This window comes from Theropithecus gelada, chromosome 3 (assembly GCF_003255815.1).
Source record: "Theropithecus gelada isolate Dixy chromosome 3, Tgel_1.0, whole genome shotgun sequence".
Lineage (NCBI taxonomy): Eukaryota > Metazoa > Chordata > Mammalia > Primates > Cercopithecidae > Theropithecus > Theropithecus gelada.
In genome coordinates, this window is record NC_037670.1 from 21,612,428 (window position 1) to 21,640,274 (window position 27,847).

The 27,847-nt window shown below is 44.0% G+C and overlaps 1 protein-coding gene across 2 annotated transcripts in view; it reads right to left on the reverse strand.

Annotated features, from left to right (window-relative positions):
• Nucleotides 1-3,612: 3,612 nt before the first annotated feature.
• FAM3B (family with sequence similarity 3 member B) overlaps nt 3,613-27,847 on the reverse strand; it is a 59,904-nt gene continuing 35,669 nt past the window's right edge. For both annotated transcript variants that reach the window (XM_025379759.1, XM_025379757.1), the window contains 6 exons: nt 27,098-27,221; nt 21,123-21,181; nt 18,042-18,092; nt 16,378-16,465; nt 14,724-14,856; nt 3,613-4,188 (listed from right to left, as the gene is read on the reverse strand). In XM_025379759.1, coding sequence (XP_025235544.1) covers nt 4,099-4,188; nt 14,724-14,856; nt 16,378-16,465; nt 18,042-18,092; nt 21,123-21,181; nt 27,098-27,221 — 545 coding nt within the window. In that variant the 3' untranslated portion in view covers nt 3,613-4,098. The remainder of the gene's footprint in view (nt 4,189-14,723; nt 14,857-16,377; nt 16,466-18,041; nt 18,093-21,122; nt 21,182-27,097; nt 27,222-27,847) is intronic.

Sequence of the window (27,847 nt, forward strand, 5' to 3'; positions counted from 1 at the left end):
ACTCAGCTCCACACTGGCTGCATGTCATCTTTCTGGTCCTCAGTTACTTTTCACTGCAAAAGTGAAGGTGCACAACCGCGTGCTCCCTAAGGCTTCCTGCTCTGTGACCAAAGTCAAGGAAGGCCAGGCATTCCCATCACCGGAGCCAAGAGGTCTGGGAACCTCCAGGAAGAGCCTTCCAGACACTGGGGAGGGGACCAAGCCTCTTGAGGACTGGCAGTGATGGCTGGGAGGGAGGAAGTAGGCTCTCAGCTCTCCTTTCCACCCGTGATCCTCTCCCAAACAAAAATCGACTTTACACATTTAAAAAAAAAAAAATCCTGAGCACCTCTTTGCTAAGTCATTGTAATGACTTCCCTTGAGCGCAGGCTTAGCTTTACAGAAGATATTTAGAAACTTAAAAATGTTTTTCAAAACCTTGGCATTAGAAATATTAATGCCAGGAGATCATCGTCAGGATCACCTATCCCTGAACCACTTTTCTTCCCGAGAGCCCGGGGACAGATGCTGAGGAGTGAGGGGAGGAATTTGAATCTCAGACTTGGCAGCGTGATATGACATTTGGTTTCACTAGGAATGTCTTTCACAACAGGGCCTGGACCGGCCTACTGCTTCAAGGAAGGCACAAAGAAAGGCCTCAGAGAAGCCAGACAGAGGGACATGAGCAGTTTGGGCCAACTCAGGGGACCCTCCACCCTCCATCAAAGCAGTATCTCCCTCCTGCACGCCCCTCACCAGCCACCCTGGGAAGGACCAGAGGTGCCTGCGCATGCAAACTTCAAGGACAGGGTTCTTGCGTTCTGAGCGCTAAGCCCTGAGGGTGAATGAATGTCCCACGCAGCATCCAAGCACAGGGGCCGGGGCCAGGGCCAGGGCTGGAAAAGATGCTGCTGCTCGGGCCTCGGTCACAGCCGCCGGGTGGAGCTCTTTCCTCAGCTGCGCATCAGGGAGCGTTAGAGTGTGCAGCTTGGTAAAGAGGTGAAGTCCAGAAGCCCCAGTGCCCGCCTCCTGCTCTGGCACACTGACTCTATGGAAAGCACCAGCGCCTCTGTGTGCTGATGAAGTTTCTGGCCACCTGGAAGCACCTGCAGCACCTGGAGCCATCTAGAGCCAGCATGCATCCACTCTCCCATGGCGTCTCCAGTCACAGTAGGAGAGATCAAGCATTTAAATGCTTCCCTGGATTAACAGGACAAAGGCAATGGTGAAATGCTGTAGACAAGCAGGGTTCTTACCTGGGGTGTGTCCCTCCCAGCAGAGCACAGGAGCAGCAGATGCACCTTGGAGTGGAACTCCACCCTCTCATTGTCCGTGTGACCTGGCTCTTTGTTTCTTTTTTGTTTGTTTGAGATGGAGTCTCACTCTGTTGCCCAGGCTGGAGTGCTGTGGTGAGATATCTGCTCACTGCAACCTCGGCCTCCCAGGTTCAAGTGATCCTCCCACCTCAGCCTCCCAAATAGCTGCGATTACAGCAAGTCCCACCATGCCCAGCTAATTTGTTTTGTATTTTTAGTAGAGATGGAGTTTTACCATGTTGGCCAGGTTGGTCATGAACTCCTGACCTCAAGCGATCTGCCCATCTTGGCCCCCCAAAGTGCTGGGAATTTGGTTGTGAGCCACTGCACCCAGCCTGGCTCTTTGGTCCTTAGCCTCTCTATGCCTCACCAGTTCCACTGGGTTAAATCATCATGATCCTGTCACAGGGCGGGTGTGAGCAGTGACCAGCAGGGTCCATATCGGGCAGGGAATGTGACTCTGACGTGGCCAGCCCCCTTGCATGGTGTCCGCTGGTGGGGCACTGGGCTGGGGGCTGGCAGTGCCTAGCGCCTTTAGAGATGGAATGACAGTCTCCACATTGAAGACCACATTGTAGGGAAACATCAACAGGATGTGGAAATGAATGGCAATTCACAGTCCTGTGCCCCGGGCGCAGACACAGCAGTGATCTGCAGGGATAGCAGAAGTCCAAGGGGCCATCACTGGGTAGGAGGGGCCGTGGTCACAAGAACTTCACAGCCCAAAGCTGGATCCCTGGGCAATGCCTGGCCAGGAGTGCCCCTGAGGCCTATTCCATGACAGTGAACTAAGATCAACGATGCTACAAAAATATAGCAATTTTGGCCAGAATAAAAACGTACTGCCCTCCTTTTTTCATACACAAAAATGTCTATGCATACCAAGAGCTTAGCACTTACCAGGGCCTATATTAGTTTTGTGGGGCTGCCATCACGAAGAACCACACCTGAGTAGCCTAAACAGCAGAGGTCTCTGGTCTCACAACTCTGGAGGCCAGAAGTTCCAAACTGAGGTGTCAGGACTGTGCTCCCTCGGAAGTCTCTAGGGGAGACCCTGTTCCAGGCCTCTCTCCAGCTTCCCATGGTTTGCTGGTGATTTGGGGTGTTGCTCGGCATACAGGTGCATCATCCCAGTCTCTGGGTGGGTGTGTCCAAATTTCTCCTTTTTATAAGAACACCAGTCGTGATAGGTGGGGGCCCGCGCACCCTACTCTAGGACCACTTGATCCTTACTGACGGCATCTGCAGTTAACCTGTTTTCAAATAAGGTTGCATTCTGAGATCCTGGGGGTTAGAACTTCAGCGGATGAAATTTTGGGGGATACAGTTCAGCCCCTACTGGGATCTGAGCCATGACCCCATCCAATGGTTTGCAGCCTCCCTTGCAGACACCAGGCTCCCTGAGGGGCCTCTGCCCAGGGCAGGGCTCACAGGCTGGGTGATGCTCCTCCCTGAGCTAGAGCACTGCTTGGCTCTCAGCAGTCATCAGGTCATTGCATCTCCACTCACAGTGGCCACCCCCTTCCCTGGAAGAGGGCCGTCATGCAGCCCACAGCCACACTGCCCATGGTTTGCTGGGGCCCCTGAGGGAGGGGTTGACATCCTCTGGCCTCACTGACCTGGCACCTCCCATGTTTGGGGCCTTGGTATGTGAGCAGGTGGGGCTGACACATCAGGCCACAAGCTTGGTGAGGCTTGGAGGCTGGATTTCTGTTCCCTCCCTGGCTTTCATACCTGACGGGGGACACCCCTTCAGCCTGGCTTTTCACACCTAGGGCTCAGCCGTGGCTGGCCTGTGGCCACACTAACACAAACAAGAAATCAATGCTCTTATAAGCCACTGAGACTTGGGGCAGTTTGTTACTGTGAGAATGCTGGAATTCAGGGTGCCGTATAGCACCATGTTTTAAAAAGGAGTCCTGCCAACAAAAATGCTTGGAAACCATTCATCTATATCTCAACTCTTTTATTTTACAGATGAGATATAGAGGCTCAGAGAAGCAGTATTAACCTGGTACCAAAGTCTCCTAGCTCTTCTGGGGCCAGGCCCGGGAAAGAGATGAGAATGGACACCTGGCACCGACTGCTAGCCCCAGTGACTCTATTTTCTTAGCCCCGAATCACACACATCATCGGACCCACCGTTTCAGCAAGTGTGGAACATCCTGGACTCTTGGATGTACTGCTGCATCTTCTAGAGAGTGAGGTGTTCGGTTGCCCTCCTGAGAGCTCAACAGCCTGGCATGAAGGCAGGGACTGTGTACTGTGCCGCTGGTACCAGAGTTGTGGAATGAATGAATACATTCACAGGCCCACAGGAAGACTGCAAGAGCTCAACTTGAGTTGAACAAGGAGGTTACCTAAGCCCTCAGAACTGCTGCTAATTCTCCCGGCAGAAGGAGACGACTGTCGGAAACGAGGAGGTGCTTGGTGATCATGGGATAAAGGTTTTCTCTCTGCAGAGCTGTCTGGACCACACAGGGGTCACACTTAGATCTGATCATAACATAGCTCCACCTGGACAAGCTGTTTCACCCAACCCTCTTCCAGCTTGAATCACATCATTACCTGTAAGAATTTCCATTCGTTTTAGCTTCCCGCTAACTGACATCTTCACTATATACAATACTGGTATAAAAATACTGTGTACCAAGATTTGATACAACTAGCAAATGTTCATTGGTTTACAACAAACCCAAAATACTCATCAACTATGGACTGTTGGATCTAGAAAAATAAGATTGTTGAGCGATTCCAGCTGCATTTGTTTATACAGAACACATTTATTAAGGACCCTGCAGTGTCAGCTTGGTTCTTTGGGTATGCAGCCTTCTATCTGGATCTCTGCAGGCCAGCCAGAGTATCTGTTGTTCTTAGTATCAGAGTGGTTGATCTGTGTAGAGAAAAGAAGAGTTTTATTTATTAATTAATCTAATAAACAAGTATTTAATCAGTGTCAGCTGTGAGCAGACACAGCCACTTCCTAGATGTGAATTTGCTCCAACCAAAGCTGGGTGTTTGATTTCCAATACATTTCTTAATAATATATTTTTAAATTTAAATTAATATATAATAGATGTACCTATTTTTGGGGTATATGTGATAATGTGATATATCCATATCATGTGTAAAGATCAAATCAGGGTAACTGGGATATCCATCACCTTAAATTACTTTTTCTTTATGAGAGGTACATTCAAATTATTCTCCTCTATTTTGAAATGTACGATAGATGATTTTAAACTACAGGTGCTCTAACGATCTATTGAACACTATGTCTTATTTCTTCTAACTGTATATTTATATCCTGTTTTTTAACAATATTTGAAGCAGTTGTTAATACGGCTGTAGAACTTTCTGCAATGATGAAAATGTTCTATAATCTACCTATTTGGTGGAGTAGCCCATAGCCACAGTAGGTTATGGAGTACAGATGGTCCCCAACTCATGGTGGTTTGACTTTACAATGGTGCAAAGGAGGTAATGCATTCAGTAGAAACTATACTCCGAGGACCCACACAACCATTCTGTGTTTCACTTCCAGTACAGTGTTCAATAATTCCATGAGACACTCAACACTTTATTGTAAAATAGGCTTTGTGTTAGGTGATTTTGCCAACGGCAGTCTACTGTTAAGTGTTTTGAGCATGTTTAATGTAAGCTAAGCTAAGCTATCATCTTTGATAGGTTAGGTATGCTAAATGCATTTTCAATTTACAATATTTTCAAATACGATGCTTTTATTGGGATGTAAGCTGAAGAGCATCTGTACTTTAAACGTGAATAGTGCAACTGATAAACCAAAATTTGAATTCTATTTAATTTTAATGAATTTAAGTATAAAATGTAAATTTAGCTAGTAGGTATCATATTGGACAGTGTAGCTCTAATGTTTAGTTTTCAACTCTGGGGGGAAAACTACATGTTTATATATGTATGTGTGTGTGTGTGTGTGTGTGTGTGTGTGTCTGTGTGTGTGTGTGTGTATGTATTTTTTTTTCCCAGAGTTCTTGCAGAGTTCCTTGCTCAGCAAATGTGTATTCATCCTGAAGTGGGTTTAGTCCTCTATATCTTCAACTCTTTCACAGATAATAGAGCACCTTAACTTGATGCTTAAATAAAGTAAGGTGCATTTTATTAATAACCTTGGAATTCTGGTAATATTATCCCTTTTTATATAACAGCTTTACTGGGATATAATTCACATAGTATAAAATCCACCAATGTAAAGTGTGTAATTCAATGGTTTTAGTATGGTCACAGAGCTGTGCAACCATCACCATGGTCAATTTTAAAACATTTTCATCACCCAAACAAGAAGCCATGTACCCATTAGCAGCCAAGAATCTCCTTTCCCCCCACCCTAGGCAGCCACGAATCTCCTTTCTGACTCTGTGGATCCTCTCATTCTGGAAATTTCATATAAATGGAATCACACAATATGTGACCTTTTGTGTGTATTTGTTTGTTTCACTTAGCCTGTTTTCAAGGTTTATCCATATTGTAGCATGTATCAGAACTTTATTTCTTTATGTATTTCAATATATTCCATTGTATGGCTATACCATATTTTATATATACATTTCTTAGCCATTAATCAGACATTTGGGTTGATTCCATTTTTTGGCTATTATAAATAATGTTATGTGTGCACAAGTTTCTGTGTGGACCTATGTTTTCATTCTCTTGGGTATATACAAACAAGCGTAATTGTTGGGTCATAGGGTCACTGTATGTTTAACTTTTTGAGGAACTGCCAGAATGTTTCCCAAAGCAGCTGTACCATTTTACATTTCCTCCACTAGTGCATGAGGGTTCTAATTTCTCCATATTCTCACCAGCACTTCATATTATGTCTTTTTAAAAATCATAGCCAACCTAGTAAGTGTTAGGGGGTATCTCATTATGGTTTTGATTTGTGTTTTTCTGAAAACGAATGATGTTGAGTTTCTTTTCATGTGCTTATTGATCATTTGTATATCTTCTTTGAAGTAACATCTATTCAGATCTTTGTCCATTTTTAAATTGGGTTGTCTTTTTTTTATTGAGCTGTAAGAGTTCTTTATGTATTCTAGATTCAGGTCCCTTATTTGCAAATATTTTCTCCCATTCTGTGGTTTCTCTTTCACTTTCTAGAAGGTGTCCTTTGAAGCACAAAAGTGTTTTTTTTTTTAACCTTTAAGTTCAGGGGTACATGTGCAGGATGTGCAGGTTTGTTCATAGGTAAACATGCATCATGGGGGTTTGTTGTACAGATTATTTCATCATCCAGGTATTAAGCCTAGTATCCATTAGTTATTTTTCCTGATTCTCTCCCTCCTCCCACCTTCCAGCCTCTGATAGGCCCCTCTGTTGTGTGTTGTTCCGCTCTATGTGATAGTGTGTTTTCATCATTTAGCTCCTACTTATCAGTGGGATCATGTGACACTTGATTTTCTGTTCCTGCATTAGTTTGTTAAAGATAATGGCCTCCAGCTCCATACATGTCCCTGCAAAGAACATTATCTCATTCTTTTTTATGGTTGCATATTATTTCATGATGTACATGTATCACATTTTCTTTATCCAGTCTATCTTCAATGGGCATTTGGGTTGACTCCATGTCTTTGCTATTGTGGATAGTTTTGTAATGAACATACGTGTTCATGTGTCTTTATGATATAACAGTTTACATTCCTTTGTTTTTTGAATATTAAATTTTACTTATAACAAATATAATTTGTTAGGAATATTCCCAGTAAGGGGATTGCTGGTCGAATAGTATTTCTGTCTTTAGGTCTCTGAGGAATTGCCACGTCTTCCACAATGGTTGAACTAATTTACACTTCCACCAACAGTGTAAAAGCATTCCTTTTTCTCTACAACCTTGCCAGCATCTGTTATTTTTTGACTTTTTAATAACAGCCATTCTGACTGGTGTGAGATGGCATTCCATTGTGGTTTTGATGTGCATTTCTCTAATGATCAGTGATGCTGAGCTTTTTTTCATACGCTTGATGGCCACATGAATGTCTTCTTTTGAGAAACGTCTGTTCATGCCCTTTGTCTTATTAATGGGATTTTTTTGGGTAAATTTGTTTAAGTTCCTTATAGATGCTGGATATTAGACCTTTGTTAGATGCATAATTTGCAAAAATTTTCTCCCATTCTAAAGGTTGTCTGTTTATTCAGTTGATAGATTATTTTGCTGGAAGGACAAAAGTTTTAATTTGCTGAAGGGCAACTTACTTTTCTTTTTTTTTTTTAATTATTATACTTTAAGTTCTAGGGTACATGTGCACAACATGCAAGTTTGTTACATATGTATACATGTGCCATGTTGGTGTGCTGCACCCATTAACTCATCATTTACATTAGGTATATCTCCTAATGCTATCCCTCCCCCCTCCCCCCACCCCACGACAGGCCCTGGTGTGTGATGTTCCCCTTCCTGTGTCCAAGTGTTCTCATTGTTTAATTCCCACCTATGAGTGAGAACATGCAGTGTTTGGTTTTCTGTTCTTGTGATAGTTTGCTGAGAATGATGGTTTCCAGCTTCATCCATGTCCCTACAAAGGACATGCACTCATCCTTTTTTATGGCTGCATAGTATTCCATGGTGTATATGTGCCACATTTTCTTAATCCAGTCTATCATTGATAGACATTTGGGTTGGTTCCAAGTCTTTGCTATTGTGAATAGTGCCACAATAAACATACGTGTGCATGTGTCTTTATAGCAGCATGATTTATAATCCTTTGGGTATATCCCCAGTAATGGGATGGCTGGGTCAAATGGTATTTCTAGTTCTAGATCCTTGAGGAATCACCACACTGTCTTCCACAATAGTTGAACTAGTTTACAGTCCCACCAACAGTGTAAAAGTGTTCCTATTTCTCCACATCCTCTCCAGCACCTGTTGTTTCCTAACTTTTTAATGATTGCCATTCTAATTGGTGTGAGATGGTATATCATTGTGGTTTTGATTTGCATTTCTCCGGTGACCAGTGATAACGAGCATTTTTTCATGTGTCTGTTGGCTGCATAAATGTCTTCTTTTGAGAAGGGTCTGTTCATATCCTTCGCCCACTTTTTGATGGGGTCATTTTTTTCTTGTAAATTTGTTTGAGTTCTTTGTAGATTCTGGATATTAGCCCTTTGTCAGATGAATAGATTGCAAAAATTTTCTCCCATTCTGTAGGTTGCCTGCTCACTCTGATGGTAGTTTCTTTTGCTGTGCAGAAGTTCTTTAGTTTAATTAAATCCCATTTGTCAATTTTGGCTTTTGTTGCCATTGCTTTTGGTGTTTTAAACATGAAGTCCTTGCCCATGCCTATGTCCTGAATGGTAATGCCTAGGTTTTCTTCTAGGGTTTTTATGGCTTTAGGTCCAACATTTAAGTCTTTAATCCATCTTGAATTAATTTTTGTATAAGGTGTAAGGAAGGGATCCAGTTTTAGCTTTCTACATATGACTAGCCAGTTTTCCCAGCACCATTTATTAAATAGGGAATCCTTTCCCCATTTCTTGTTTTTGTCAGGTTTGTCAAAGATCAGATGGTTGTAGATGTGTGGTATTATTTCTGAGGGCTCTGTTCTGTTCCATTGGTCTATATGTCTGTTTTGGTACCAGTACCATGCTGTTTTGGTTACTGTAGCCTTGTAGTATAGTTTGAAGTCAGGTAGTGTGATGCCTCCAGCTTTGTTCTTTTGGCTAAGGATTGTCTTGGCAATGCGGGCTCCTTTTTGGTTCCATATTAACTTTAAAGTAGTTTTTTCCAATTCTGTGAAGAAAGTCATTGGTAGCTTAATGGGGATGTCATTGAATCTATAAATGACCTTGGGCAGTATGGCCATTTTCACGTTATTGATTCTTCCTATCCATGAGCATGGAATGTTCTTCCATTTGTTTGTGTCCTCTTTTATTTCGTTGAGCAGTGGTTTGTAGTTCTCCTTGAAGAGGTCTTTCACATCCCTTTAAGTTGGATTCCTAGGTATTTTATTCTCTTTGAAGTATTTTATTCTCCTTCTTTTGTTGTTAGTGGTGTCATAACTAAGAAACCATTGCTTAAACCAAAGTCACAAAAATTTATGCCTCTGTTTTCCTCTAAGAGTTTAATAGTGTTAGCACTTCAATTTCCATATTCGGTTTACTGTTACTTAATTTTTGTATATAGTGTGAGGTAGGGTCCAAATCTATTCTTTTCCATGTGAATATCCAGCTTTCCCAATACCATTTGTTGCAGAGATGATTCATTCCCCATTAAATAATCTTGGCACTCTTGTCTAAAGTGAATTGATCAAAAATGTGAGAACATGCACATCTGCTGGAGTCTAAATTCTATTTAATTTCTCTGTATGCCTATCTTTATGCCAGAGTGACAGTATCTCAATCACAGCAGCTTTGTGTTACGTTTTGAAATTGGGACATGTGAGCCCTGCAACTTTATTCTTTTTCAAGAACATTAAAAAGATGTTTTTGTTGTTTGGGTCTCTTGAATTTCCATATGAATTTTCAATTTCTACAAAAGATATCAACTTGGATTCTAGTAGGAATTGTGTTAAATCTGTAGATCAATTAATACAGTATTGAGATCTTAACAATATTAAAATTTCTGACCCATGAACATGGAATATCTTTTTTTTAGGTCCTCAATTTCTTTCAACGTGTTTTACTGTTTTCAGTGTACTAGTATTGCATCTCCTATGTTAAGTTTATTCCTAGGTATTTTATTTTTTTGATACTGTTATAATTGCTTTCTGAATTTCATTTTCAGGTTGTTCATTGCAAGTAAAGAGAAGTATAATTGAGTTTTTACATTGATTTTTGTGTCCTGCAACTTCGCTAAACTTGATATAAGTTCAAATAGTATTTTAGTGGACTTCTTAGGATTTCTATTAAGTTGGTGCAATTACTTTTTGCATCAGCCTAATATATATAAAAATCATGTCATCTGCAAACAGAAATAGTTTTATTTATTTATTTATTTATTTTTGAGATGGAGTTTCACTCACGTTGCCCAGCCTGGAGTGCAGTGGCACTATCTTGGCTCTGCAACCTCTGCCTTCTGGTTTCAAGCGATTCTCCTGCCTCAGCTTCCTGAGTAGCTGGGATTACAGGCACCTGCCACCATGCCTGGCCAATTTTTTGTATTTTTAGTAGAGATGAGATTTCACCATGTTGGCCAGGCTGGTCTTGAACTCCTGACCTCATGATCTGCCTGCCTTGGCCTCCCAAAGTGCTAGATAGATTACAGGCGTGAGCCACTGCACCCGGTCTACTTCTTCCTTTCTAATGTGACAACAGATCTTTCTTCTCTTTCTTCTCTCCCTTTCCTTCCTTCCTTCTTTCCTTCCTTCCTTCCTTCTTTCCTTCCTTTCTTTTTCTTTCTTTCTTTCTTTCTCTTTCCTTCTCCTTCCTTTCTTTTCTCTTTTTTTTCTTTCTTTTTCTCCCTACCCTTCCCTTCCCTTCCTTCCTTCTCACCCCTTCCTTCCTTCCTCCCTTCCTCCCTTCCCTTCCTTCTGTCTCCCTCTCTTTCCCCTCCCTTCCTTCTTAGAATCTCCACTACAATGTTGAAAAAATGTATCAATGATGAATATCCTTGCCTCATTGCTGATCTTAGAGAAAAAACATTCTGGTTTTCACCATCAAGTATGCTATTAGCTAGGAGTAAATTCCCTTTTACGTTTAGTTTGTTGAATGTTCTTTATCGTAAAGGGGTGTTGAATTTGTCAAATTTTTTTTTCTGTGTCTGTTAAGATAGTCATGTCGTTTTGCTTTTCATTCTATTAATGTTGTACACATTACATTGACTGATTTTTGGATGTTAAGCCAACTTTGTATGTCTGGGATAAATCCCACTTGTCTTATATATCCCTTCTTAAAAGCACCCTTCAGATTAATGTATTCATTGTTGAGACTCTGGAAATCTTAAAAGGTGGCTCCTGCCTTTAAAAGCTAGCAATCCAAGCATGAAAAGGCAAATAACAACAATGCAAAGTACTGCATGCCCTCTCAGGGAAGGTACAAAATGCCAAGGGCATTACGGGCAGTGGTGGCAGGGCCAGAGAGACTTCTCAGAAGAAACAGCCTTGAGGTGGATCTTTAAGGCGGCTTTGAGAAGGCACCGCCTGCACGGAGGGAGGCAGGCGCAGAGGTCCACACGTGGAAAGTTACTGCAGGAGTATAAAGACGAGACCTGAACAGAACAAGCATATGTGCTGCAGGGTGTGGGAAGAGCAGCCACTCATGAGGCTTTGCTGGGGTGCTGAGCACACAAAGCATGGGAGGGGCTGAGTGGGGCTCAAGACAAGGGTCTGGGCTCCAGTTAGGATCACCAGGGACAAGACTCAGACCATGCTGGAGATGATGAGAATGACGGCTCCTCCTGCTGTGTCGTGCTTGTCATGGAGCAAGGCAGGCTCCGCTACCCACAGTTCAGGGTGCAGAAGAGGCTCAGGCCTATGAAGTGCCAACCTCCGGTCATGCAGTCAGGGTGGCCAAGTCCAGATCTGAACCAGGTTATTCTCACTTCCAAGACTCCTGTCCTTATTTATTTCTCAGTTTCCTTCCTCCTATAAAACCAAGAGGTTGGATGGAATAATCTTTGAAGTTCTTTGTACTTTAAAATTCAATTCAGCAGGTAGTGGGGTCATTAAAAGCTCTGCATGAGAGTGGCCCAGGCACTGTGCCTAGAAAGCCGACTCCTGGAACAGCAGGTGGAGTGGGAGTGAACAGGGGGCTGGGGAGACCCCTGAGGACTCAGGAGGCCCTCCCAACATGGGTACACCATCCTTAGGGAAATATATCACCTGCAAGTCTGAATAGCCAAAGTAACACAGACACAAATGATTCCTTCAATGGCACTTGTCTCAAGCTCGTGGTAAGACCTGTCTTGAAGCCCTGGCTACCAGTCCAGGCCTCGCCAACATTTAAGCAAACATCCTTTAGCGCCCCTGAACCAGAGCAACTCTAGTAACTCTCCAGCACTGACTGCTTGCTATGTTCAGGTCTCGTCTTTATACTCCTGTAGTAACTTGGATAACTTTTAGCTGACACAAGTGGGCAAAACAGGCATTTTCCTGAAATTCACTTGGAGCCGCCATTTCCAAACACATTCCTTTTCTAAATTCAGTCCTGTGACATCCAGTCTTTCTCTTGATTTCTCCCATTCCAGAAACTCTTTCATATGAAGGAAATCATAAGGAAGGACCACCACTATCTCTGTGCAATTCCAATGAGGTTTTTGTTTTCTATTACTTAGCTAAACATTAATGAAGAACCTGTTTGATGAGATGTTAACATCTGAAAAGAATTTCAGCCTCACACCCCAGCCTTTCTGATACAGTCTGGACACTCTCATAAATAAGCTGGAGAACTGCAGCATTGGTAGTAATAATAACCACGGATGCTCGCGTGCATGGGCCGATCCCTGTGTGGCACAACGCCCCGGCTGCCAGGAGTACCTGCTCACTGTCACCCTTGCTGGCTAAATAAGCTGGGGTGGTTAGATAAGGTAGGACAAGGCCCCTGGAGATGCTGAAGGGGACTGTGGAGCTGGGAAGGAGGGAAAGAGGAGGAGGAGGAACAGGGTAAAAGTGGGGAAGGAGCAGAGAAGTCGGAGGACGCTGTTAAGGGGAAGTGTGGGTATGTATGTGGAACCAGGGCCTCCATTATCTAACCACCCCAGCCGGGGAGCTCCAGGAAGGCCCAGCTGTTCTGGGTTACAGGACTCCACTCTGAGCTTCATGTGTTTATCTTCTTTCATCTTCAGGAGTCCTTCTGTGACAGGAACTATCTTTATTCACCTCTCACAGGTGATGATTCTGAGCACAAAGGGGTAGATAACCTTCCAAGACCACACAGCCAGGTGGATAAAGCCTGGACGTTCTGAAGATGCCAGCCTGTGGCACGATCACACAAGGGATCGGAGAGAAGAGGGCCGAGTATTCGCTCCCCAGGGTCGGCCTGAGGAAATCCCGGGGAGAATGGGGTGCACACCGCAGCACAGCTGCTGGCCCTGGAGGAGGCAGGAAAGCTGGAGCCCAGAGAGGTGATGTGACTTAAGATCACATGAAGTCCCCTCGCAAAACTAACACAGGACCCCAAGCCCCTGCTTCCCTGTTGTGTGGCTGGTTCAGCTTGCCCTCAATGTGGGTCCAGGCAGTGGTGGGGCCCAAGAAGCCCCACCAATCAGAGCTCAGAGAGTGCCTCTCTTGTTAGGGCAGACCCATGACAGCTCACTGTATAAGCAAGTGCCCAGGCACAATCATAAGCAAGGAGGGGTCGAGGCCAGGGCCCTGGGAAACATTCCCTATATGTTCTGCAGGGCTGACTTCCTGGCTCTAGAGGAACATGAAGTCACAGGGGCAAAACATGCTTGTTTAGATGCATGCTAAAATAACCATGGTTTCCAGCCTCCAGAACATGAGACTAGAGGGGGTCACAGAAGGTCTAGGGTTTCCTGGGAACTAGTCACAAGTTATCTGGTTGTGTGGCCTGCACTGAAGTCACACCTTATACAGGCCCCTTCTCCTCCACCTCAGGTGGTCATGGCAACAAGAAGATGCTGAGCTGCTTCTGTTGCTTGTCTTTCTTCCCAGAACTGTATCCACACCAGACAGCACAAGGAGGCAGACTAGGACCAAATGTCAGAGCCTGAAATCAGAAGCAGCCTACTGCACACCCTGGAGACGTAGAAATCTCTGCTTTCTTGGAATTTCTAGCTAAGTGGAAAGGAGGCCCTTATCCTCAGAAGGTATAGTGGGGAGCGCTTGCTCCTTGGCCATGCAGCACAATTTCCTCCTCTTCTGCACCGGTTACCGCAGCATCATTTCCTGGAGAGGAGAACTCTCTGACATTCTCCAGGACGTCATGATTGTCATCGGATGCTCAGCTTGTTACTCCCACACATTTTGCAAACCCTCAGTTGGAATTTTCACAGGAGACTTAGTGGTTAGTAAGTGAGAACGTCATTTTTTGCTCTTTACTTCTCTTTGATAAATAAAGGTCATAAAGGGAGGGACTTAGAATCAATCGTGCACATGTGTGCAGCATTGATTTGGTGTCCAGCCTCTTCTGCATGTTTGGCGTTCACCGTGTCTGTTCATGCTCTCAGCCATCTAAAGAGGTGAGCTCTCTCACTTTCCCCGTAGCAGGGGCTTGGGGAGGTAAACCTCCTGCCCAAGGAAGAAGAGGCCCAGGACAGACCACGTTGGCTGCAGCATGGTGAAAAATCAATACCAACAGCCCATTCAGAATTTTCTACTTTGAAAGAGATTGGAGAAGTTTGAAACTTCTGTCCGGATCTAATGCTGATCTCATGGAAACAGTTGACAAAACTCTTATGTTTGGAGACAGGGAGTTATAACATTACCACCAGAACGTTTTCAAGTCACAGCACTTACTATACTCACCACTGGTGGGAAGGGACATTTAAAAACCACTCACCTTTTCTCTCTGAATTTCAGAAGGGAGTTCAAAGCCTTTTGCTGCAAGAAATACCCAGCTAGACCTGAATTTCATGTTCCTGATTTCTTTACTTCCAAGTTCTTCTATGGCATTCTTTGCATCATTATTCAGTCTGCGGGACAAAGGTAAAAGCATGTGAGCATCTCAGGGAGATGTGGAGGGGAGTGGAGCCCTGCTCTGGGTGTATTACACTGTGCGTCCTTGGACGGAGGTTTCTAAACACATTTATCTCCTGCTGCAGTGCATGACACACAGTGGCAGCTAAGAGGCACACGTGCTTCTTGAGGATGTCACATTTCTAGTTAACCATTGGACATCCAGAGCCATTTTAGACCCCAATTTGGGACACAGAATTCTACTTCTCAATTCTGGAAAGCCCTTGTGCTTTGGGGTTCAATCACAGGCCCACTCTCAGCCAACACAATTTTCGGCTATTGCTCTGCCCCTTGTTTACTGACCACAAAATAAGGTGGAGAGAAGTTGCTGAAAGATGAAAGCAAATGTCAAAACAACCCCCTTTTCATAATCAGAAAAGTCCGCATCAAAAAGGAAAAAGAAATGTAAACAATACTGCCACTGCAAACAGTAAGATTTAGAGGAAGTGACAGGAGGGTAGACAGGAAAGTAAACAGTTACGTTTAGATTGTTCTAAGTGAGTGAAATCAGAGTTTTTCAAAGTATGTGCTAAGGAACTTCGGTTTGGTAAGATGCTCCATGAAAAAAGGAATCTGAGGTCAGATACATTTGGGAAACGCTGTGGTCAGTAGCCCTATCTGGGAAATTCACAATGCAAATAAGCACTTTGAAGGTTCTTAGACATTCTGCAGCAAAGACAAAGGTTTGGTTTACTTAGTAAGATACACTCTGAGAAGCACTGACCTACATCCACTTCTAGTACAGTATTGAATGTGTATGTTCGTATTTCTTTATTCTCTTCTTCTGTGTGTTTTTAAATTTTTTTATTTATTTTTAATTTTTTTTTTTGACAGAGTCTCACTCTGTCACCAGGCTGGAGTGCAGTGGTGCGATCTCGGCTCACTGCCACCTGCGCCTCCCGGGTTCAAGTGATTCTCCTGCCTCAGCCTCCCAAGTACCTGGGACTACAGGTGCGTGCCACCATGCCCGGCTAATTTTATTTATTTTTAGTAGAGATGAGGTTTCACCATGTTGGCCAGGATGGTCTCGAACACTTGACCTCGTGATCTGCCCACCTCGGCCTCCCAAAGTGCTGGGATTACAGGTGTAAGCCACTGCGCCCAGCCTCTTTTCCTATTTCTATAGGGAAATTATCTCAATTTCCTTTCACATTGCTGTAAGTATTAATGCCACCCTGGGTTTAGGCTTTCTGTCCAGAGATTAGTTTTTCTGTCCTAATTATGGTCAACAGCGGCTTTGTCTTGATTCCTTGAAATACTCCTTTGATTTAGATTCTAGTACTTCTGTGGTTAGTGATGTAATTTTTTTAAAGAAATGCCATCTATTTTGTCATGATCTTTCATTCTTTTTCCTTAGAGAAGTACTTTGCTCCTGGACTTTCTACTTCTCCCCAGAGGATGTCACTAAGAGGCCCTGGCAGTCTCTGCCCCAGCTGGCTTCTCTTGCCCACCGCTGTGACACATCTACACCCACTCACCTTGTGCTTCCGTCGTCATAGGTCACCATGAAGAGCAGGGATTTTGGAGGAGCACTCTGAATAAACTTTATCATCGGTCCAGAGTTATCTATTGGGGGATGCAAGTCAGTTTTAGGGTCTTTGCTATTCACTGAGGCTCTGCCTTGGGTGCTGGGCTTCCTCCTGCACCTGCGTTCTGTGTCCACTCTGAATCCTTGGGGTTCTTCTCGCTGCTCAACTCTGCAGATGGTGTGCTAGCTCTGGATATGTGAACATTCACTGGGTACCATGGGGACTATCTGAGGTGAGTGGCACAGTGTAGAAGGAAAAGAACTAGGCAGAACACTTGCAATAGGTGTTCAGGGTGGTAGTGAAAGGGGGTCAAGATAAGGAGCTTTTTTTTGACCAACAAACAAGAGAAGTAGAGCCTCTGGTAGAAAAAGAAAAAAAAACCCTCCTTAGAAATGAGATCATAAAGATTATATTAACCAAACTCTTAACAAGCAGCAGCCTGTGTGGCACAGGTGGAGTGTTCTCTGCGGTCACTGATAAAGCGCCACACCCACACCATGACCACTGAGCAGAGTAGCCTCGCAATCATACCTCCCTGTGCAGAAGACAGACTCACACAGAACTCAAACATGAGACGTGTGGAACATGGGCAAGTCTGTGCCAAGAGACTTATCTATGCCTTATAAAATAAAGATAAACCACAAACCCTGTTACTCACCACTGTGGCTCATTATTTACTGTTTTGCTTAGGTTAACTGCAGAGTACAACTGTGTCCTTCTCATTGGGTGCAGGCGTTTTCTATTCTTTGCCTTCACTATCTTTATAAAAGCTTGTTTTTGACAGTCTCAGTGATATATAAATATAAGAAGGGATAGTATATCCTGGCCAGCAACTGTAGTCAAGAGTCAGTGCCCAGAAAGGAGAGACCATCGAGAGAGACTGGGCACCCGTGGGTTCCGGGAATTCTTGTGCTGCGCCCAGCAGAGCACTGTGAGTCACCAGGAGTAATTGTGACAGCTTTCAAAGGATGATGGTATTTAGGGTTGGATGCTGGTGACTGTATTTGTTTTTGTTTTTGTTTTTGTTTTGAGATGGAGCCTCACTCTGTCACCCAGGCTGGAGTGCAGTGGTGCGATCTCGGCTCACTGCAAGCTCCGCCTCCCGGGTTCATGTCATTCTCCTGCCTCAGCCTCCCAAGTAGCTGGGACTACAGGTGCACGCCACCACGCCTGGCCAATTTTTTGTATTTTTAGTAGAGACGGGGTTTCACCCTGTTGGCCAGGATGGTCTCAATCTCCTAACCTCGTGATCCGCTTGCCTCAGCCTCCCAAAGTGCTGAAATTACAGGCGTGAGCCACAGCGCCTGACTGGCTTTTTTTTTTTTTTTTTTTTAAGGCTTTTTTTCTTTCTTATTATATCATGAGAGCTAAAAAGAGAAAGACTGAAGAAAACTAACAGAAGAAAAGACATTTCTAGATGATGCCTTCAAATATTCTATGAATTCAATTAGAGTTTAAGAGGATCTACATAAGACCACACTAGATTACTCAGGAGAGCTGCTGGCATTTTTCTAGTAGACAAAATAAAAATGGTTGACATTTTTCTTTGTGCTTTGTAATCTTAATTTTATGTTTAAAATTCATTTGAATTTTAACAGAAAAAATTTTCTTACCGCCTTCATACATATCAAAATGTTGTGTTGCTGTCACATTCCCAGTTACATCTGAAAATGAAAGAAATAGTATTTTAAAGGAAAGTTCACAGAACTAGGGCACACTTGTGACACCAGGGCCTGGGGAAGGAAATATTTCTTCCCTGTCTATCTCAAGGAAACCCCACTGATGTAATGATCTGGCCTGCAGAGACACGGCTGGCCCTTTGAGGAGAGTCCCCAAAACAAGATGACAGGAAAGTGCTGGAAGATGTGCTAGAACTTTCTACCAGTTTGCTTCACGTTACAATTGATGGAACACTAATAACTCCCCCACCCACCTCATCCCACAGAAACACCAGAGACACCTCACACAGGCCCACCCACCTCTTCTCAGAGAAACACCAGACACCCTTCTCAAACAGACACCGCCTCATCCCACAGAAACACCAGAGCCCCCTCAGCCAGGCCCAACCGCCTCAGCCCACAGAAACACCAGAGCCCCCTCAGCCAGGCCCAACCGCCTCAGCCCACAGAAACACCAGAGTCCCCTCAGCCAGGCCCAACGGCCTCATCCCACAGAAACACCAGAGTCCCCTCAGCCAGGTCCAACCAGCTGAGCCCCCACAGAAACACCAGAGTCCCTTCAGCCAGGCCCACACGCCTTATCCCACAGAAACACCACAATCCCCTTAGCCAGGCCCAATCACCTTAGTCCACAGAAACACTGGAGCCCCCTCATTCACACCCAACCGCCTCATCCCACAGAAACAGCACAGCCCCCTCAGACAGGCGCAACTGCCTCAGCCCACAGAAACATCAGACAGCCCTCAGCCAGACCACCTGCCTCAGCCCACAGAAACACCAGAGCCCCCTCAGCCAGGCCCAACCAGTTCAGCCCACAGAAACACCAGAGTCCCCTCAGCCAGACCACCTGCCTCAGCCCACAGAAACACCAGAGTTCTCTCAGCGAGGCGCAAACAGCTCAGCGCACAGAAACACCAGAGTCCCCTCAGCCACGCCCAACCACGTCAGCCCACAGAAACACCAGAGCGCCCTCAGCCAGGCCAAACCACCTCAGCCAACAGAAACACCACAGCCCCCTCAGAAAGACCCACACGCCTCATCCGACAGAAACACGAGAGTCCCCTCAGCCAGGCCCAACAAGCTCAGCCCACAGAAACACCACAGTCCCCTCAGCCAGGCCCAACAAGCTCAGCCCACAGAAACACCAGAGCCCCCTCAGCCAGGCCCAATCACTTCAGCCCACAGAAACACCAAAGCCCCATCAGCCACGCCCACCTACTACACCACACAGAAACACCAGAGCCCCCTCAGCCAGGCCCAACCAGCTCAACCCAGAGAAATACCAGAGTCCGCTCAGCCAGGTCCACCTGCCTCATCCCACAGAAACACCAGAGTCCCCTCAGCCAGGCCCACCTGCCTCATCCCACAGAAACACCAGAGTCCCCTCAGCCCGGCCCATCTGCCTTGGCCCACAGAAATACGAGTCCCCTCAGCCAGGCCTACCCGCCTCAGCCCACAGAAACACTGGAGTTCCTTCAGCCAGGCCCAACCAGCTGAGCCCAAAGAAACACCAGAGTCCCTTCAGCCAGGCCCACCCGCCTCATCCCACAGAGACACCAAAGCCCCCTCAGCCAGACCTACCCATCTCCTCCCACAGAAACACCACAGTCCCCTCAGCCAGACCTACCCATCTCCTCCCACAGAAACACCACAGTCCCTTCAGCCAGGCCCAACCAGCTCAGCCCACAGAAACACCAGAGTCCTTTCAGCCAGGCCTACCCGCCTTATCCCACAGAAACACCACAGTCCCCTTAGCCAGGCTAAACCAGTTCAGCTCACAGAAACAACAGAGCCCCCTCCGCCACGCCCACCCGCCTCAGCCCACAGAAACACCACAGCACCCTCAGCCAGGCCCACTCGCCTCATCCCTCAGAAACGCCACAGCCCCCTCAGTGAGGCCCAACCACCTCAGCCCACAGAAACACTAGACTTCCCTCAGCCAGGCCCACCTGCCTCAGCCCCCAGAAACACTAGAGTCCCTTCAGCCAGGCCCAACGAGCTCAGCCCACAGAAACACCAGAGTCCCCTCAGCCAGGCCCACCCGCCTCATCCCACAGATACACCAGAGTCCCCTCAGCCGGACGCAATCAGCTCAGCCCACAGAAACACCACAGCCCCCTCAGCCAGGCCCAATCAGCTGAGCCCACAGACACACCAGAGTCCCCTCAGCCAGGCCCACCTGCCTCATCCCACAGAAATACCAGGGTCCACTCAGCCAGGCCTACCCGCCTCAGCCCACAGAAACACCAGATTTCCCTCAGCCAGGCCCAACGAGCTGAGCCCACAGAAACACCAGTCCCCTCAGCAGTCCCAACCGCCTCAGCCCACAAAAACACAAAAGCCCCCTCAACCAGGCCCACCTGCCTCAACCCACAGGAACACCAGAGCCCACTCAGCCTGTTCACTTCCTACTTTACAGTCTCCTTCAGGGCTGTCAGACTAGGAACATTTTATCTCCACTTCCACAGCCCTCGCGTCTCGGGGCTATATGTCCACTCACTCATAGGGACGTTGTGGGAAACCCTTTCCTTCTCCTCCGGGCCCCTCAATGGCAACTGTGAGAGAACTTTTTTCCAGACCTAAGAGAAAGGCCAGGTTTTGTTTCCCATGAGGCTGCAGTGGCTTTTATCACACAGAAGTATGAGATGGTCTGTGGTCTCAGCCCCTAAGCAGACACTGGGACTCTGGGAGCAAATGAGAGGCTCAGTCCAGGACCATGGGCTGCACCCCTTTGGCGGCCCTTCTGGTTTTAACCCTACCTTTGGCCTATCCCTCTGTTTTTTCCTTTTTTTAAAATAAAATCTATATTTGGTTTTCAGTTGTTTATTTGTTGTTAGAACCACAAATAATCTGTGAAGTGAGACATGTAAAAATAATTGAATATATAATTTTAAAATTCATTAAAATATAAACCTAGCCTAAATCATGTGCAAAAGTCTTGAAAACCCAAGGTACCTTTGCAAATCTGACCAGAGAGCTTTTAGAGAAGTTTAAAGAAAATATTTAATAACTTACAGTTGACAATGGCAATGTTTATTCCTCTGGCAACATTTCCCAGCTTTTCTCCCATGAGCCTGAAATGGAGCTAAGCATTAGTCAAGTACCAAGAGGCATGCAACTCTCCCCGCTCCACGAAGTCTTCGCCTGACCAAATGTCAGTCTCATCTGCTGTCCCCCACCTTTTCCTTGAAGGTCTGCACTGGCCTTGGTGCAGCTCCTGAGAACACCACCCCCATGCTTACCCACACACATCTACTCCCAATGTCTACAGACTCAGTCCCTCAGGGGACCTGGAATCTCAGGGCACCTGGACACTGCATTTAATCTTATAATTTAGACAAATGGCTAGGGTGAAGAAAAACCAACATTTATTTAGCTCAGACTCTTCACAGATGTACTTTTTTGTTAATTTATTATCTATTTATTGATTGAGGCAGGGTCTCACTCTGTCATCCAGACTGGAGTGCAGTTGTGCAATCTTGGCTCACTGCAACCTCTGTCTCTCAGGCTCAAACAATCCTTCCATCTCAGTCTCCCAAGTAGCTGGAACTACAAGCGTGCACCACTATAACTGGCTACTTTAAAAAATTTTTTTTGTAGAGATGGAGTTTTGCCATGCAGCTAAGGGCGGGTCTTGAACTCTTGGGCTCAAGTGATCTGCCCGCTTCAGCCTCCCAAAGCACTGGGATTATAGACATGAGCCACTGTGCCCCGCCATGTCACTTAATTTTTAACCTTTAAATTGGAGAATATGAAATGCCAAATTCAAGAGGATTGTGCCCTAAAATCAGGAAGACTAAATGACTTTCCTGGAGATGGTAATTATTGCTGAAGATCACAGAAATTGTGTGTGTGCATGTTGTACATGTGCATGTTCCCATTGTCAAGTGTCAAAATCAATGACGTTAGCTTTATGAAAAGAATTTGGAAGCCTTCCTCCTTTCTCCATGCTTTGGAATAGTGAACACAAAACTTTAATATTCTGTTTTGACACCTTTACCTAAACTCCCCTATGAGTTTTCTAGGCTTAGTGCTTTTTGACAATTTTAGAGAATATTCCATAATAACTTGAAGCAGAAAGAACTTTCTGATAATAGAAAATTGGCTAATCTAAACCAACTCTCTAATAGAGAAAAATAGAAAACATGAGGCAAGTTTTATTGTTGCTGTTGTTGTTAAAGATCTGGTTGTATACATTAGAGACCAAATAAGGTAGTAAAGAATTTCCCAGGCCAAGATCTGGGAGAAGACTAAATTTCATGTTGGTAAGTCCAGCATTTAAAACTACTTTTAACCAAGGAGAATTTTCTGATTCCAGAAAAGGTGTGTAAGGATGTGAACAGCTCTTCTGACAACCATGTGAGCCAAGGGAACAGAAGTTGGAAGCCAAGGTCAGGGCCATGTTAAATCTCCCACATCTTATTTGGGCTGAGGTCACAAAGGGTTGAATCCTGAAAGTGAGAGCAAACCAGAAATAAATCAGAACTTGTATAAACTTCAGCCTAGTTTTTAGTCAACTAGGTGGACCAGAAAATCTTTAACACTTATTCAGGTCATCCTGTTCTGCTAAAGGTTCCAGGTCCCTGGGAGAAGCAAAGACAATTCCTCAGAAGAAGATATCATCCCATGCCTCAATTTTTCTAAAAAAACAGGTGCAAGATCATATGAAACCTGACATGTGAGGAAAGAAGCCAATGCACACAAGAGCCAATGGAACCAGCAGAAAACAGTAGATAACAGTGACAGACTCACAGGCACTCTAAATGGTTGTATACATTAGAGACCAAATAAGGTCTAAATGCTTAAATTAGAGACGAAATGCTAGAGTTATCCAACTCAGACTTTAACTATAATGTATTCAAAAACATGGTTGATAAAATTAAAAATTTCAGAACTGAAAAGTACCAAAACTGACATGCTGATTTAAAAAAGAACCAGAATAAATTTCTAAAACTAAGATAATATAGTAACCTAAAATCAGTAGTGAATGAATGGGTTTGACAGCAGATTAGGCACAGTGGAAGAGAGAATCAGTGACTGGAAAACATCTCTGACCATGATAAAGAGAAGAGAGATAAACAAATGGAAAATACAAAATAGATTGTAGGCTATAGAGAATATAGTAGTGATAAGGTCTAACATATGTTTCATTAAGAATCTCAGAAGAAGAGGAGAAAGTGAATGGGCAGAAGATACAAGAGCAGATAATTTGTTAAATTTGATGAAGGACTTCAATAACTACATATTTAAGAAACTCAAAAAAACTCTAAAGAAGATAAAACAACAAAAGACACACTGGGGTACAAATGTTGAAAACCAAAGACAAGGAATCTCAAAGGTTACAGGGATGAGGGGAATAGGCAGTTACTTTCACAGTAGCAACAATAAGACTGTCAGCTGACTTCTCAAAAGGAAAATATAGAACCTAGAAGACAGTGGAATAGTACCTTGAATGTGCTGAAATAAAATAATGGCCAACACAGCCTGCAAAAGTATTTTTCAGGAACAAAGATGAAATAAAGATATTTCAAAGAAACATAAACTGGAAGAATTCACCATCAGCAGAACATGCAGCAGCGTTTGCTCTGTGTCTTTTGCTGTAATAAATCTTACCTATAAGTGTAACATGTTATTGGGTCTTAGGAGTTTTTCTAGAGTATCACCGAATTTGAGGCTAGTTGTGAGAATCCTTCTGCAAAAAAACACTCAACAGAAATGTAGGTACATGTGCACCAAGAGACATAAACAGTACTGGGCATAATAACCCCAAACTGGGGAAGACTCAAATGTCATTTAACCATAGAGTGGATAACTGTAACATATTTACGCAATGCAATACGAGACAGCAATGAACATCTAAGAACAATAGCTACATCCAACAAGAAGGATAAATCTCAGACACAAAAGAGTATTTGGTTTACGATTCCATTTATACAAAGTCCAAAACAGACAACATTAAACAAATGTTTAATTAAATAACAGTATTTTGTAATGCATGTTTAGGCAGTAAAACTACCAAGCGAAGTGAGGAAATTAATCGACATAAAAAAAATCCAGGTTACCATTGGGCAGGAAGGAAAGAGGAAGTTGCATTTGGGAAGGGGTACACAGAGGGCTTATGGAGAGATAAGTGATAGTCTACTTCTTAGCCAGGATGGTGGTTACACAAGTGTTCACATTATCATAATTTATTACAAAATGATATATTCATCATGTTATTCATTGCAGCATTATTGGTAATACCAAAATATATCAAACATCAGAAATGCCTATCAGTGCAGAACTAGTTGAATAAACTATGACACATCCATGCTATGGAATACCACATATCAATAAAGGAAATGAGGAAAAGCCTTATGTACTGATATGGAATAATCTCTTAACTGTTAAGTGAAGAAAGCCAAAGTCAAAACTGTGTATAGAGTTTACCACCTTTTATGTAAGAAAGGATATATATGTGTGTGTACATATGAGTGTATATGTATATACATGTGTATATACACATATATGTGCACATATTCATACACACATATACATATATTCACAGGTATACATGCACATATATACATGTATACAAAACATACATAGATATGTATTAATTATATATATATATAGCTTATTTTTTTCCATTAAAAAATACTGGAAGAATAAATCAAAAACGAATTTAAAAATTAATGGAGATGGGAACAGGAGGTGGGGAGAAAAGGTGGAGAATACAGGGAAGATTTCTCTGAGCCTCCTTTTTTGGAACTGTAATGTTCAAACATAATGCTGATTTCTGAACAACATAAATATATATACAAAAATTAAATGAAACCCAAAGAAAAAGAGAAAAACCTAGCATTGAAAGCAAATGGAAATTAATCCAATGTAAAATAACTACAGGGAAAGTAATTATTTCATATGACTGTGGCCATTGCTATGAGTTGAATGTTTGTCACCTCTCAAAGTCATGTGGAAATTTCATTGCTATTGCAACAATATTAAGAGGTGGGACATTTAGGAAGTGATTAGGCCATGACAACTCTGCCCTCCTGAATGGATTAATGCTGTTATCACAGGAGTGGGTGGGTTCCTTATAAAAGGACAACTTTGGCTGGGCATGGTGGCTCACACCTGTAATCCCAGCACTTTGGGAGGTTGAGGCAGGCGGATCACAAGGTCAAGAGATCAAGACCATCCTGGCCAACATGGTGAAACTCTGTCTCTACTAAAAATACAAAAATTAGCTGGGCATGGTGGTGCACGCCTGTAGTCCCAGCTACTCGGGAGGCTGAAGCAGGAGAACTGCTTGAACCCGGGAGGCAGAGGTTGCAGTGAGCCGAGATGGCGCCACTGTACTCCAGCCTGGTGACAGAGAGAGACTCTGTTTCAAAAAAAAAAAAAAAGACAACTTCAATCCCCTTTTGTCTCTCTCTCTCTGTCTGCTGGAGCTGGGACACCCTTCTACTTCTCCTACTTTGAACATGAGAACTCCAGGCTCTCCAGCCTTTAGACTCCAAGACTGACACCAGCAGACCCCCCATCTCCTATTGATTTTCAAACTGAGAATTACACCATCTGCCTCTCTGGTTCTGAGGCTTTGGTACTTGGACTCAGCCATGTTACCAGCATCCCAGGGTCTCCAACTTGCAGATGGCCTGTCATGGGACCTCTTGGCCTCCATAATTGCATAAGCCAATTTCCCTAATAAATAAATCCACTCTTTCCTTTCTCTTCCTACCTCCCACCGCCATTGGCTCTGTGTCTCTGGAGAGCCTTGATTAATATAGACATCTGACTTTTTATACCCTTAATAAAATATTTTTAAACCTGTAAGGAACTGCAAACAACATTTTTTAACTTCGCTCAGTAGTTGTATTGTTAGTAGTCCTGGTATTGTAATTTGAAGGCAAAGGTTAATAGTACTAGGAACCAAGATTCTCAGTGTAAAGGAAGAGTTAAAATGTAAAATCAAAGAACTTAAGGGGGTAAGACTCCTGCACTGTTGAATTTGAATTGTAAATGCTAATGTAAATTTATGATTTAGAAACAAATGCATTGCTTGGTTCTGTCCACTAAAAGTGGCCATGGGTGTCTAGGTCTCAGTTTCTAAATACCATGTCCCATTAAGGAACTGTCCTTTTAGAGAAATGGCTGATTTCAGTCTGAACAAAGACAGACTCGGCTGTGCTATAAATCAAGGAAGCACAAAAAAAAAAAAAAAAAAAAAAGGGCCACTCAAGAAGAAACAGATAACTTAAGTAGTGCTGTACTTATTACATCAATTAAATTTGCAGTTAAAAACCTCAAAATAAACCCTTCCAGGCCAGGATGACTTTGTTGGGAAATCACACCAAATATTTAACGAAGAAATAGTATCAATCCTATATGGATTTTCCCAAAATATTGAAGAAGTGTGAAATATGGACTGCAAACAGAAACAACACCTGCTTTAATCCAGGAGGGTGAGGATCATAAAATAAAACTAAGAAACTATCAGCTGAATTTTCATATTCCCATGACTTTGAAGGACTTTGCCACATATTCAAAGTAAAGTAGTCTAACTTTGCTTTTTAAAGTAGTCTAACTTTGTTCAGAGCCCACCTGGCCCTGAACACCCCTGAGGCTCCCATGCCCCTACGTCCCCCACACGCCTTTCACTGCATCACTACTGATCCCTACTCAGATCCCAGAGTAGTTGTCTACCATCACCCACAGAACCCTCAGGGCTGTGCTCACTTCAGATTTAAATCCTAAGTATAACTGCAGTCAAATGAAACAGTAAAACCATTCAACACCGGACACATACAGCCATTAGAGACAATCAGCTCCTTCCCTGGTGAATACAGCAGAGCTTTCTCATTTCCACTTGGATGCTCTCAGCCTTTTGCCCGAGACCAACGACATATGGTTCTCTCCTATGGGCAGAACTGCTGCTTGGTCAGCCTCAGGGAAGGTGGAAGAATCAGTAGGATAGCTTTATTTTCCTTCTAAACACTGGTACTTACAGGTCATCCTCAAAGCAGATTTTGGCGTACTTGTTTATGCCACCTCCACTGAGTAACCTGTAGGCATAGGTGTCAGATGGGCAGGGAGTCCAGTGGTCACATTTTTGCCTTTTGGGGACTGGGGCTGTAATGAATAAGAAAGTATATAGCCGTTAACATCCCACAGTAATTTGCAGATGCACCTGCTGCTTGGTGGAGAGCACCAGCACTTCATACCAGAAACTCCAAGCAGCAGTGGGAAAACCTGAGGGGAAGGGTTTCCAGACTTCACTGAGAATTCCCCTAAAGACACAAAGCTCAATGAATCTGATTTTATTTTAAAGTGACAAATAAGCAAAGAGAGAGAGGGATACTGAGTAGCGTAAAAATTTCAAAAGGGCTGGGAATCACTGCCCATGGCTGCCCATTGTGACGTTCTTGGTGGGCAATGTAATTTGCAGTACAATAAAAGAAAGATTACAGGGGTCTAAGAGAGCTGCTGAGCAAAGACAGCCCTCTGTAGAGCATCTATAAAGCGTCCGCATCTACACAGCCTTAGACACCTTAAACACACACACATCACACAACATGCCACAGACACTATAAACACACACACCATACATAGCATACAACACATCACATACTCAACACACTGACACACACACCACACATGCATACACACACACCACATGATGTATCACACACACACACACCCCACACCATACACAGCACACATTCACACACATCATGCAACATACTGCACATCTCACA